The sequence below is a fragment of the Aethalodelphis obliquidens genome, unplaced genomic scaffold (genome assembly GCF_003676395.1).
Source record: "Aethalodelphis obliquidens isolate GAN/ISIS:26980383/991018 unplaced genomic scaffold, ASM367639v1 scaffold12, whole genome shotgun sequence".
NCBI lineage: Eukaryota > Metazoa > Chordata > Mammalia > Artiodactyla > Delphinidae > Aethalodelphis > Aethalodelphis obliquidens.
In genome coordinates this window covers 35,803,018-35,816,958 of record NW_020837956.1, presented here as the reverse complement: position 1 = coordinate 35,816,958, position 13,941 = coordinate 35,803,018, and the positions used below count along the sequence as shown (strand labels likewise).

Below are 13,941 nucleotides of genomic sequence, written 5' to 3'. Positions count from 1 at the left end.
CACACACGTTGGAATTGCCATCAGAAGCCTCATAGTCACGTTCACAGGGTTAGGACTTCAACATATTTGGGGGGGGCACAATTCAACCCGTAACACACTATGAATAATGAGGTCTGTGATGCGAGTGATGGTTCTATAACCTGTCATACTATGGAGGGTAACACAACTGTGCCGTCACTGATTGCAACACAGCCTCAGGACATCGAGGGGAGCAAGCCTGTGTCTCCGATTATGTCGTGAGGATGGGTGGCCAATAAAATGAATTCCAGATTACCCACCGATGTTGCCCTTGGCTATGGGCGTTTATGTGATGAGGCCTTCAGCTCTTTAAGAATAGCTCTGTTTTAACCCAGATTCTCTAGGAAGCCAACCCTGAGGCAAGATTTTTGGGGAAAGGGAGGGAGATGTTGCAGTGCCAGGAGGCAAAAGGGTGGAAGGAAAGGAAATGAGACAAAAAAGGAAGGAAACAAATACAAAGCAGTACGAGACCAGGCAGGCCAAGACCCTAAGAAAAATGGAGCTGATTTCAAGGTCGCTCGCTGTTTCTGGAGAAGCTGTGTGAACCACCGCATCGAAGAACAGCCCGCAGGGTGGGTGACCTCTAGGAAGGGCAAGACATTCATCAGCCAGCCCTCCCCGGTCTCCCGTCTCTCCTGGTTAGAGTAAACTGCTCCACAATTATGGGCTGTCTTGCGGAGCCCGTGGGCAGCCACTGGGCAAAACGGAACCAGGCACCGCGCTTCACCTGAGCCCAGAAGTGGAAGGAGGAGCCAGGTTGGTTTGGCCGTAACCGCGTGGGCTCGGCCGCCACTGGGGTGGAGGACAAGCCCAGACCCTGTGGTCTAGGCCGGTGGCGGGCCACGCCGCTGCAGGCTGGGCGGCTGAGCTTCCGCGATGCCGTCCAGTTTGGCTCCCTGGGGCCAGCAGGTGCCCCGGGTGCAGCCCTGCAAAGGGCCCAGAGCAGGAGGGTGGGTCAAGCGGAGCAGCAGATCTGGACCGATTCCGTCTCCAGCTGTCTTGACTCTGTTTTGGAAACGCTTCCTTGGCTTCCTAACACCTCGCTGCCGTTAGTCTGTGGACATTTTGAATGTGCGAAGTTGATCTCAGGGCTTATTGGAAATACCAGCCGCCGGGTGGGTGCACAGACCTGCCGCGCCCTCCCGCTTGGCTCCAGGAAGGAGCTCAGATGGAAACCAGCCCCTGCGTGAGCCCCTCCCGAGGCCTGCACCCAGTTTCACATGGGAGAGAGTCTGTGCCAAGTAGGTGCTCGCCATTCCTTACATGGAAGCACAGACCTGCAGTCTGAAAACCCTGAGAGGAAACAGCCACGGTGCAGCTGCCCTTACTTGGCTCAGAGATGGGGTGAGATGAATCTGCCTTGACAGGAGCAGTGCCCTGGTCCCCCACCAGCCAGGGCTCATCCACAGCTGTCCAGCCCTCCTGGGCTTGCTGCAGCTACAGGGAGCTCTTCAGCGAGGGCATCGCAGGATCATGCATGGTCAGTGACTGATCAAGAAGGGGCGTCACGGTCTGGCCATCCTGCCCGATTCTGCTGGGTGAATACACCTCAGAGCTCCCCTTAGGGCTGGCCGGGCTCTGCCGGGCTTCGTAGCAGCTGACCTCGCCCTCTGTTCTTTCCCCCGGTCACAGGCCTCTATCCCCAGTGGACTTCCAGCAGAGCCCACCAGGCATCACGGCTGTCACAGGTCCTGTATCTCCCTCCTGAGACAAGCCAGATGTGGAAGGGGTGATGGCCTCCACCAGTCTGCTGAAAGAGCGAGTTAGCGATAAGAGTGGTGCAGATGAGCTAGGTCAGGGGCTCTGGGCGGGGAGGGAGTGCTGGGTGCTGTTGGCTGCAGGGAGGTCAGCCAGAGATGAGAGGATCTCAGCTGCCGCTAGGCAATAGGGAACATTTATGCAAATTAGGAGAAGGCGCCACCTGTTTCCCACTCCCCACCTGGATGGACCCATCCCCGCAGGCACAAGGCTTGGTGTGTACAGAGCCCTTTTGAATAAAGAAATGGTGCCCCCTCCCCTGGGCAGAGGCAGCCCTGCCCTGGGGATCATGGCTTGGTGAGGGGAGCATGGGCTGGCTTTCAGCCCCTCTGCCAGGAGCCTTGGTTCTGGGCACAGAATGCAAAATTATATACAACAGCCCTGCTCCCAGACTTTGCTCAGAATCCTGGAGCAAACCTTGGCCTTGGAGAGAGTCAGAGAAGATAGATATGGGGCATCTCAGGTGGTCCCAACTGTGGGCCACACGGCATTCATGGGCACCTCTTCTGTCACCCGCAAACCCAAAGCGGTTTAAGCAATAAGGAAGTGGATTGGCTCACTGGACTAGCAAATCCAGATGGTTCAGTCTTCAGAATCAGTTTGATCTAGTACTTCATCAGTCCAAGGACATTTGTGTCTGTCTCCATTCTGCCATTGACCATGTCTGTTTCAGTTGAAGGCTGGCTCTCCTCATGGTTGCAAGGTGAATGCCAACAGCTTGCAGAGGAACATGCTTCCACATCCATGTCCAGAAGGAGAGGGAGCTTCTCTTGCCTCATCAATCAAGCAAAAATCTTTTGCTGCCCCTTGATTGGAACAACTTAGGTCTCATCCAGTCTTCATCGCCATGGCCAGGGGAATACTCTGAGAAGTTTGGAGCTGGGCCGCTTTTTTTCCCTCCTGAAACGATAATGGGGACGAGGGAGATGTATGTGTCAAGGGGGGGATGTTAGTGGGTTAGAATGATTGGGACTCCACTTTGAGGCCGAGGGTGGGGTCATCCTATCCAGACTCCACAGCTACTACCTCCTGGTGGTGGGTGTGGAATGAGAGCTGGAGAGTAAACGCAGTGAGTGATGCCGTGTTGGGCACTTACGAAGGCACGTGAGCAAAATCTGGACGTAAGCATCTCCCCAGTTCCTGACTTCTCCCTGCTACTTTCTCTGTCTGACTGTGAGCACGTTGTTATAGACAAGGACGTGAGAACTCATCTACCGGCACTGGCAAGCAAACCAGTTTGAATCTGCTTTCTTAGGTCGCATTTCGAGCTCAGTATTATGAAAGACGGGTGCGATGATAGCAACTCTTTACATCCTGGTTCACAATGTGCTTTCCTTATTGCTCTACATGACCACCTACTGGAGGTCTAGCGGGCATTTTCTATGTTTCGTAGAAGAGGCAGCTGAGACTTCAGAAGGCAAAGTGACATGTCCAAGTTCACACAGCTACAAGATGGCAGAGGTGGGACTCAAAGCTTAGTTTTCTGCGAGAGATCCAACCTCTTGCCTAGAGAGATATTGCCCTCATGGTCTCGGGACGTGGAATGACTTCACTATCAGGAAGTGGCAAAAGGCCTCTTTTCTTCCTGAGAGTTTTCCTGTTGCACCACTCCCTCCTGTTCCCTGCAGGTCATGAGCTCCCCACCACTGGAGGCATCCAAGCTGAGACTGAGCGCCTGCTTGGAGGGATACAGTGGATAGAAGGTTGACCTAAACAATTTGAGTTTCCTTCCAGTTCTGAGGTTCTGGGGCTCCAAGCTCTCTGGAAACCTGCCACCTCCCAGGGTCCATCTGTACACACGTGAGGTCCTATTTGCTTGTCATAACCACATGAAGAAGAACTTTCTGTTCCCCAAAGGGCCCTGGTGTGACCAAGGCACAGGAAGCTCCCGAGGACACTCAAACCATATACATTTGGTGACTGCATGCTGATCTGGAGGAAGGCACTGAGCTCATGACGTCATGATTATTTGGTTCTCTTGTACTGAAACATCCCACAAATGACAGTAGTTATCAAGTCCTGCCTGTCATGACACTTTCTTCAAAACGTGAGAAGATGTGCCTGAATTTTTTCTCCTTACTCCCATCCCCCTTCCTTGCCCCCCTCCATCCCTCTTCCCGCTCCGCTTCCAGTTCACATTCAGCCCACACCACTCACCACTTCCCACATCATGCCCTTTCTCTCCTCGTTTGACCCTGTAATGTCCCCGTCTTTCCCAGTCTCTGGCCAGGAGCAGAAATGGAGCCGGGGTACCAGGAGACAAGCATTTGTCAGATGTTTCCAGGACAGGGCCCTGAGCAGCTCGAATACGTGTTAATGTCAGGAGCTGAGCCGAGGTCCGTGGCCCTTTGCTGAATTCCACGGTGGAAGAGGGGGCGTAAGGAGAGGCTGGCTGTCTCCACGCCTGAGGTTCCCTTTCCCCTGTGCTGTGCGGGAGATCACAGATTTCCTACACGGCAGCCAAGTTCAATGAAAAGCACTGGCTCGGACATATACACCCAGATAGATTTGTTTTAAAATCACTAGCTATTTACTTTTTAAAAATTTAATAAGCTTTATTTTTTTAGAGCAGTTTTAGGCTTGTAGCAAAATTGAGGGGAAAATATAGAGAGTTCCCACATACCCCCTGCCCCTACACAGGCACAGACTTCCACTGTCCAGATTCTCACTAGAGGGCACGTTTGTTACTAAAAATGAACCTACACTGATACATCATTATCACTTAGAGTCCAGAGTTTCCATTAGGGTTCACTCTTGGTGTTATACACCCTGTGGGTTTGGACAAATGTGTCATGACATGTAGCCACCATTATAGTATCATACACAGGAGATTCACTGCCCTGTAACACCTCTGAGCTCTGATTCATGCCTCTCCTCTCCAACCCTTGGCAACCACTGACTTTTTTTACTGTCTCCATAATTTTGTCTTTTTCCAGAATGTCATAGAGTTGGAATCGTACAGGATTAGTCTTCTCAGATTGGCTTCTTTCACTTAGTAATATGCATTTAAGTTTCTCCCATGTCTTTTCATGGCTTGAGAGCTCATTTCTTTTTAGCAATGATTGATATTCCATTGTCTGGATGTACCATACTTTATTCATCCACTCACCTATTGAAGGACATTTTGGTTGAGTCCAAGTTTGGGCAGTTATAAATAAATCTGCTATAAACATCTGTGTGCAGGTTTTCATGTGGATATAAGTTTTCAACTCATTTGGGTAAATACCAAGGAGCAGTTTTTTTTTTTAATAAATTTATTTATTTATTCACTTATTTAATTTTTGGCTGCATTGGGTCTTCGCTGCTGCACGCGGGCTTCCTCTAGTTGCAGTGAGCAGGGGCTACTCTTTGTTGCGGGGCGCAGGCTTCTCATTGTGGTGGCTTCTCTTGTTCCGGAGCACGGGCACTAAGCGTGCGGGCTTCAGTAGTTGTGGCACAAGGGCTTCAGTAGTTGTGGCTCGCGGGCTCTAGAGCGCAGGCTCAGCAGTTGTGGCTCACGGGCTTAGATGCTCATGGCATGTGGGATCTTCCCGGACCAGGGCTCGAACCCCTGTCCCCTGCACTGGCAGGCAGATTCTTAACCACTGCGCCACCAGGGAAGAAGCCCCAAGGAGCAGTTTTGTAAGAAACTGACAAACTATCTTCCAAAGTGTCTGCACTGTTTTTCCCACCAGCAACGAATATTGCTCCACATCCTCGTCAACGTTTGGTGGTGTCGGTGTTTTGGATTTCGGTCGTCTTCTAGGTGTGTAGCGGTATTTCACTGTGGTTTTAATTCACAAGTCTCTAATGACCTGGGATGTGGAACACCTTTTCATGTATTTACTTGCCATCTGTATATCTTCTTCAGGGAGGTGTCTGTTCAGGCCACTTGCTGGGATTTTGATTGGGATTGCACTGACTTACAGACCAAGTTAGGAAGAGCTCACATCTTGACAAAATGAGTCTTCCTATCCATGAACATGAACTACCTTTGCAATTACTTAGTTCTTCTTTGATCTCTTTCATCAGAACTTTAGAGTTGTCCTCATATAGAGCTTGTACAAATATTTGTCAAATTTATACCTAAGTTTTTCATTTAGGGGGTGCTAATTTAAATAGTAATATAAGAGTGTATGTTTAAGTTAATCAAAGGGAAGATTCTTCCGGGCTGGTCTGGCCTATTCAGGTAGGCCTCTTAAAAGAAGACTTAGGCCTTCACCGAGATCAGAGAGGCTCTAATGCTGGCCTCAAAGAAGATTAAACCTCCATGAGTTCTATAGTTGCAAAAACATTAATTCTGCCGCATGAGCAGGGAAGAGGGTCCTGAACCTCAGATGAGACCCCAGCCCCAGCCAACACTTTAACTGCAGCCTTGTGAGATCTTGAGCAGAGGACCTAGCTAAGCCTTGGCCAGATTCCTGACTCATGGAAACTGTGAGATTACAAATGTTTGCTGAATTTGTGGTACTCCGTTATACAGCAGCAGAACAAATACACTATGTACAGCACTGGCTTTTGGGAAATAGGGAAGTTTGGTGTGCAAAGATGAGGCTCTCACATTTTTTGAATTTTTACAATGAATATATATTAATTTTGCAGTTAAACAAAAGGAAAATGCTAAAGGACTTGTTTTTAAAAGAATTTCCTTCTCCTTTTACACTCCTTTTAAAAAGCAAGCACAAAAGCAGACAGCATCCCCCCACCCCCACCCCCACCCCCGTGACTGTTCCACGCACACAGCGAGGCCTGAAGCCCGAGAGTCCCCCTTTGTGTTCTCACTGCATTTTTCTTTCCCTAAGAAAGTCAAAGCAACTTCATCTCAGGCCCAGAGGTGGTCCTATCCCAGCCTCCAGGGCAGCATCGTGCATCCAAAGTCTTTGATATCTTTCTACACACCCGGGACATGCAGCGGCTCTGTCACATACACAGTCTTCCCACCCACGACCTGAGCTGGATAAGTCACAGCTGAAGAGAGGAGGGGGATGGGGCAGGGATGTTCAGACCCAAAGGGACATGCCCACAGCAGGACTGGACCCAGGAAGTCAAACTCCTCTTCCTTGCTCCTTCCCTCCTTCCTCGTTCACATTTTCAGCATCTTATAGTCCGTAAAGCCTATTCATCCCCATTGTTTTATTTGTTCCTCATAAGATCTTGTACTCAGGAAGGAAAGGTCACGAATTCCATTTTGCAGGTGGAAAAACTGAGGCATAGAAAAGAAAAAAAGAAGCTCAGGAGCTGGGGCAAAAGAAAAAAATTTCCTGATGAATCCATTTTTCATCATTCTCTTCTCTGCCCCATTCTCCATCCAGCACCTCCTCCCACCCCACTGGCCTCCTGCACTTGCCTTCCAGGCACAGTTTATTCAGGCAGGAGGAGGAGAGCTGAAACTTCTGGTCAATCAACTCCTCAGCTGGGTGCACAGCAATAATGAAATGTAAATTTTTGATGGAGTACAGAACTGAATCTTAATGAAAGGCATTATTAAATTCAGCAAAACACAAAGAAATTTTAACTGAACAGAACTGATTATTCCATTAAAAGGTAATAGATTGCAGCTTCCCTCTTTCGGTGTCTAGACAAATCACTTAGATGCACATGTGCTGGTTTTAATTAGTGCCATGGAAATTAAGCATTCCGTAGCCTGAAATGTTATTGATGAACAAATAAAAAAATATTTATTTAATAAAGAAAAATACAACTCAAACAATCACTTCCCATAATGCCTAAATAGATTCTGTGTTTTTTTCCCTTCCCTGTTTAAATGAAAAACCCACATGAATCAAATTGCTGCTTCATCTTGTGTCTCACAGAAGGTTTTGTGCTCCCCCAGCCCCCCATGATATCACAGAATGTACAGTTCTAATAGGAGTCCTATGCAAGACCGAATAAAGCACAGCGAGAAACTTTCCATCTTTAGCCAAAAATCCAGACTTTTGCCCCCTGGTTTAATCCTTCAGGAAATTCTCAATGGATCTAGGCTCAAATTTCTATGCATCAGTGACCTTCAATGAAAAGGCACAACTAGATTTTTTTAAACCTATGGTATCTCAGCTAAGCCGTCGCAAAATTCAGACAGGGTCTAGGGTTCAGATGATGAAGGGCTGTATCCAGAGCCTTGAGGAGGGGGAGGTCTAGGGAAGACTTGGCAGGTGTGAGGGAAGAAGGGGGATGTATTAGTCTGCTCAGGCTGCCATAACAAAATACTCCTGGCAGCTGGAAGTCCAAGATCAAATTCCTACTAGAGTTTCTGGTGAGGCAGGATCACCAGATCCTGGATTGTGGATGGCCACCTTCTTGCTATGTCTTCACATGGCCTTTCCTCTGTGAGTGTGTGCAGAGAGAGATAGAAATCTCTCGTGTCTCTTCTTATAAGGCCACTGATCCTATTAGATTAGGCCCTCACTTGTTTTAACCTTAATTATCTCCTTAAATTCCCAGTCTCCAAATACAGTCACGTTGGGGGTTATGGCTTCAACATATGACTTTTAGAGATATATGATTCAGTCCATACAGAGAAGGCAGTAGGGGCCTGGGAGAGTACTGGCTGAAGAGGAGCCCCAGACCTGACCTGTAAGTGTTGCTCTGGCCAGGTGAGTGGAGGTGGCCCAGGAGGATGAGGGAGGCTTGGTGGGATGAAGGGGAGGGGCATCTGGGGCTCAGGCATGGCAGTCGCCAAAGTTCTGAGGCTTTCAAGGATTTGAGAAGGAGTCTAGGAGTCTGGGGCATAGGGCACACAGGTTTGGAGGGGCAAGTGAGTGCCGGCCAGCTCCCCTCACTCAGTGATGTTGGGTGGCTCCCCACGGAGCAGGAGTTTACACTCCCACCTTCTCCTCTGCCTTCCGGCTTCAGCCTGGTCTCTTGTCTCCAGCAGGAGCCTTCCTCCCTGCCTTGTTTTGGTTACCAGCCCTCCAACTTGCCTTGATCCGTGATTTACAGCTGTTTCTCTCTCATGCCCCGGTCGTCAGCAGGCTCGTGCTCCATTCTGGGCTACTGGGGGACATTTTCTCTGCTGTATTTTGTATTTGCATCCCCCTCCTTTCCCACTGTTGCTCACGACTAGCTTTCTTCCCTGCAGCGGTCTGGGATTTGCTGAATGGACGGCGTGCTGGAAGAGATTTAAGCCATACTTATGTTTACCATGTCTGACGTACTCCGATGTTTTCTGTTCTATACTATCTCAATAAAAATGCTGGTCAGTACTCAGTAAATCGACCGCACAACCAACCAACTATTGCTCATTAAGCTTAGACTAAGATGCAATTTGAATTTGACCCTGGAAATACTAGGGAGCAACCAAAGACAGCTAAGAAAGGAAGCAATGTGAGTAAGGCCTGGAAGATGGATATGGGGTGTGTGCAGGGGGTTGCCTGCTGCACTATATCAGACAGAAGAATTGGCCTGGGGTCAAATCCCAGCTCCACCTCTTCAGCTATGTGACCAGGACAGGGGAGGCGAAGCGTGTAGGCTGGGACAGCAGGCTCTCAGGGTTCCGACCCCAGCTTTGCCATCTGCTGGCTGAGTGATCTTGGTAGGTTACCTGACATCTTCCTTCCTCAGAGAGATGTTGTGAAGATGAAATGAGAAGAGTGCACGCGCTCAGAAAGTGCTCAGCTCGTGGTGCACTTATAATAACTGTTATTTTTACTCAACCTTTCTGGATCTCAATTTCTTATTCTGTAGTAACACATCAGAGCTTGATTTTAAATGGAAACAAAATAAAATCTGTGAAAAGAAGTTTCTCCAAACTATCTTCATGTGATGTACTCTAACATATTCAGTTTTATACGATCTCATTAAAGAAAAAAAAAAAAGAGTACTGTCATTGACCCAGCCTATAGAATATATGTATTTTTTTCTTTTCTTTTGGGGGGTGGGTCTTAGTTGCAGCGTGCAGGGTCTTCATTGCGGCATGCGAGATCTTTAGTTGCAGCAGGCAGGATCATTTTTTAGTTGTGGCATGCGGACTTCTTAGTTGCGGCATAGAGCAGTTTTAGGTTCATAGCCAAAGTGAACAGTGAGTACAGAGAGTTCCCAAATACTCCCGCCCGTGCCCCCCATTCCTTCAGCCTCCCCCACCAGAGATACCTCCATTACAATCATTGAACCTCCACTGACACATCATTATCATCCGGAGCCCATAGCTTACACCGGTGTTCACTCTTGGTGTTGTTCATTCCACGGGTTTGGACAAATGTGTGATGACAGGTATCCACCATTAGAGTGTCATACAGAGTAGTTTCACTGCCCTAAAAATCCTCTGTGCTCTGCCTCGTCATGCCTCTCTCTAGGGTATTTTTTTAAACACAGTCCCCGGGTCACAGATGATGCTCAGTAGTTCGCAGTGTAGAAGATGCTGCTGGGAGCTGTTGCGATGGCTCAGGCAGTGGCTGCAAGTCTGGAAGACAGGGGAGGGTGTGGAACATTGTGTGGGAAGGGCAGAGCGGGGGGCTGGGGAGGTGGGAGCTTGGGGGCTCAAGGCTCTGGAGGCCGGTGGTGGTGGTGCTTGTCTGCAGAGAAATGGGAAGCGGCGGACCCCAAGGACTTCAAGGCAGAATTTCAATCCGCTAACCGGCGCGTTGTCAATCGGCCAGGACGGCGGGAAGCTCTGGATGAAGAGGAGGCCACGCTGGGCTCTACTCCCATTTCACGGTGTGACCTTGGGCAGTCCCTTCTCTGCTACCCGGGGCTGGACTGGCTGTCCCGGTCGGACAGTGCTCGGGTGGAGGCCAAAGTGCCGCCCACGGCAGGGCGGCGTTAGGGGGAGTTAGGGAACCTGCCGGGACCAGGCAGGATCGGCCGGCCCGGACGCGGGAGCCGCGTCTGAGGGCTTTCTTGGGCACGCTTTCCGGCGGAGCAACAGGCGGCCGTGTTCACTCACCATCGATCTTCTGGACACAGCAGGGAGAGAGAAACTTTCCAGCCAGCGCCGGCCGGCCTGCCGCTTCCAAGCCCGGGGGTCCCGGGCCCGTGGGTGACCTGCGGCGCCGGGAGGCGCGGGCAGTCGCGCGGCAGCGGCGGTGGCCGGCGCGCAGCTGTGCCCGTCTGCCCAAGGGTTAACCCGTTCCCCTGCAGCTGCCGCGCGTGCCTTGCAGAATTTCACCAGAAGAGGGTACAGTTTGAAACGCTCCTGACGTCAGGCTGGAATTCCTATTGTGTTTGGAACCGGCTCGGGCACAGCAAGCCCAAGTTGCTCTCCGCACACCTCGGCGGGCTGCGTGGGGCCGGCGGCCGCGTGGCACGTCTCGCGCCGGGGTCGCACGCGGGGATCCGCGCGCCCGGGGACGGAGGACGGTTCCTGCTGCCCACGAGGGGACCCCACTCCCGCCGGAGGCCGAGCCGAAGCGGCGGATCGCGCCACCCGGGAGCCGGGGTGAGCGCTCGGGGCGAGGCCGGTGGTCGCGAGAGCCCCCCGCCGGCGCGCCCCAGCGCCCGGATGCCCGCCCGGAGCCCCGCCGCCAGGCGCCTGCCTCCCCCGCGGCGCGCCCCAGCCCGCTGCCGCCCGCTGTGACCGCGCTTCCAGGCAGGCGGGCGCCTGCCGGGCTTCCTCGAGGGCCGCGCAGCGGCGGGACCCGCCGGACCCCGCGGCGGCGGCAGGGCGCGGAGCCGAGGCCGCGCGGGCACTCGCCGGGAGAATGGACGGGGCCGGGGAGCGCAGCCTCCCGGAGCCGGGCAGCCGGGGCTCCCGGGCGGGAGACGACATGGAGATCGTCGTCAACGTGGGAGGCGTGCGGCGGGTGCTGTACGGAGACCTCCTCAGCCGGTACCCCGAGACCCGGCTAGCGGAGCTCATCGACTGCTTGGCCGGGGGCTACGACACCATCTTCTCCCTGTGCGACGACTACGACCCCGGGAAGCGCGAGTTCTACTTCGACAGGGACCCGGACGCGTTCAAGTGTGTCATTGAGGTGTACTATTTCGGGGAGGTCCACATGAAGAAGGGCATCTGCCCCATCTGCTTCAAGAACGAGATGGACTTCTGGAAGGTGGACCTCAAGTTCCTGGACGACTGCTGCAAGAGCCACCTGAGCGAGAAGCGCGAGGAGCTGGAGGAGATCGCGCGCCGCGTGCAGCTCATTCTGGACGACCTGGGCGTGGACACGGCCGAGGGCCGCTGGCAGCGCTGCCAGAAGTGCGTCTGGAAGTTCCTGGAGAAGCCCGAGTCTTCGTGTCCGGCGCGGGTGGTGGCCGTGCTGTCCTTCCTGCTCATCCTCGTCTCGTCGGTGGTCATGTGCATGGGCACCATCCCCGAGCTGCAGGTGCTGGACGCCGAGGGCAACCGCGTGGAGCACCCGACGCTGGAGAACGTGGAGACGGCGTGCATCGGCTGGTTCACGCTGGAGTACCTGCTGCGCCTGTTATCCTCGCCTAACAAGCTGCACTTCGCCCTGTCCTTCATGAACATCGTGGACGTGCTGGCCATCCTCCCCTTCTACGTGAGCCTCACGCTCACGCACCTGGGCGCCCGCATGATGGAGCTGACCAACGTGCAGCAGGCGGTGCAGGCCCTGCGTATCATGCGCATCGCCCGCATCTTCAAGCTGGCGCGCCACTCCTCGGGGCTGCAGACCCTCACCTATGCCCTCAAGCGCAGCTTCAAGGAACTGGGGCTGCTGCTCATGTACCTGGCCGTGGGCATCTTCGTCTTCTCGGCCCTGGGCTACACCATGGAGCAGAGCCACCCGGAGACCTTGTTTAAGAGCATCCCGCAGTCCTTCTGGTGGGCCATCATCACCATGACCACGGTTGGCTATGGTGACATCTACCCCAAGACCACCCTGGGCAAGCTCAATGCAGCCATCAGCTTCCTGTGTGGGGTCATTGCCATTGCCCTGCCCATCCACCCCATCATCAACAACTTTGTCAGATACTACAACAAGCAGCGAGTCCTGGAAACGGCAGCCAAGCACGAGCTGGAGTTGATGGAGCTCAACTCCAGCAGTGTGGGCGAGGGCAAGACAGGGGGCTCCCGCGGCGACCTGGACAACCTCCCGCCAGAGCCCGCTGGGAAGGAGGGGCTGAGCTGGAGCAGCCAGCTGAAGATCTCCCGCAGCGACACCTTCATCCCCCTGCTGACCGAGGAGAAGCACCACAGGACCCGGCTCCAGAGCTGCAAGTGACGAGGGACGACCTGCGCACAGACGGACTGGGCTGGTGGATAGACGGATGGACGGGTGTGACAGGCCTGCCAGTGACTGCCCGGGAGGGGCCGTCCTTTGTCCCCCAGCCCTCTCCTGAACAGAACTCTGAAGGCCCCCTTGGGCACCTCTGATGAGGCCGGGTAAGATCCCTTTGTGTTTCCGGCTGTCCAGGGGCCGGGGACGGGGGCAGGGGCGGGGAGGGGCGTCCAGGGATCACTGACAGTGTGGGGTGATGAGGGCTGTGGTCTGGCTGACGGCAGGCGCCCTCGCCCAGTTCTGTATCTCCTTCAATAAAGCCTGCTGCTCTCTGCGCCCGCCTGTGTTGTAGGTTCTGTCACAGGCTGGCCGCTCTCCACCCTGTCCCCCGCTGCACACATCCCCCCCACTACCAGATGTGGCTCAGCCCCTCCTGGAGGTAGGTGTGCAGCCCAGAGGGTTTATTTTTAGCTGAGGGCTAGTTGAAGAAGGGCTCATACGTAGGTTCAGCCCAGGGAGCTTTGCCACAGTCCAGGAGGCTCTGTGCGTCCTGTTTCCTTCTGAGGAAAAGCTTACTCCCAGGAGAGGAAGAATTCACAGAACTGGGAACACCAAGCAATGGGGTTATCATTTCTTAATCACCTGTGCAAGGCCCTTTTCACAACTTCTTTCCATTCCTTCCAGCAACCCTGCTAGCTAGGTAGGCCGCCCCCCCCCCCCCCCCCCCCCCCCCGCCCGGGGGGCCCCCCCCCCCCCCCCCCCCCGCTTTAGACAAGAAGAAACTGAGGCCCCAGGGCACACAGAGCAGGGATCAGTCCCAGGTCTGATGACCCCCAAAGCACATTCATTCTCTTTGATGTGAGGAGGTCTTGGGACAGAGGCGTGTGCTTGGGCCATGAGGGGAGGGTCTGCAGACCAGGAGAGGGGGTGAGCTTCCTCGGGGTGGACGTGCCTGTCTTCCAGCTCATCCTTTCTCCTAGAACTAGCACTTCTGAGGTATCAGCTGAATGCACAAACCTGAGCCCGCTCCGGGTGGCCCGCTGCCAGCCTAGTCTGCGAGCCCCCGGGG

At 53.4% G+C, this 13,941-nt stretch overlaps 1 protein-coding gene across 1 annotated transcript; it reads left to right on the top strand.

The window, feature by feature from the left end:
* The first annotated feature begins 10,914 nt into the window (after positions 1 to 10,914).
* KCNF1 (potassium voltage-gated channel modifier subfamily F member 1) lies at positions 10,915 to 13,211 on the top strand. The gene has a single exon (XM_027113905.1). It carries the CDS (start codon positions 11,391 to 11,393, stop codon positions 12,873 to 12,875), a length of 1,485 nt encoding a protein of 494 aa, XP_026969706.1. The 5' UTR covers positions 10,915 to 11,390; the 3' UTR covers positions 12,876 to 13,211.
* The last annotated feature ends 730 nt before the right edge of the window (positions 13,212 to 13,941 follow it).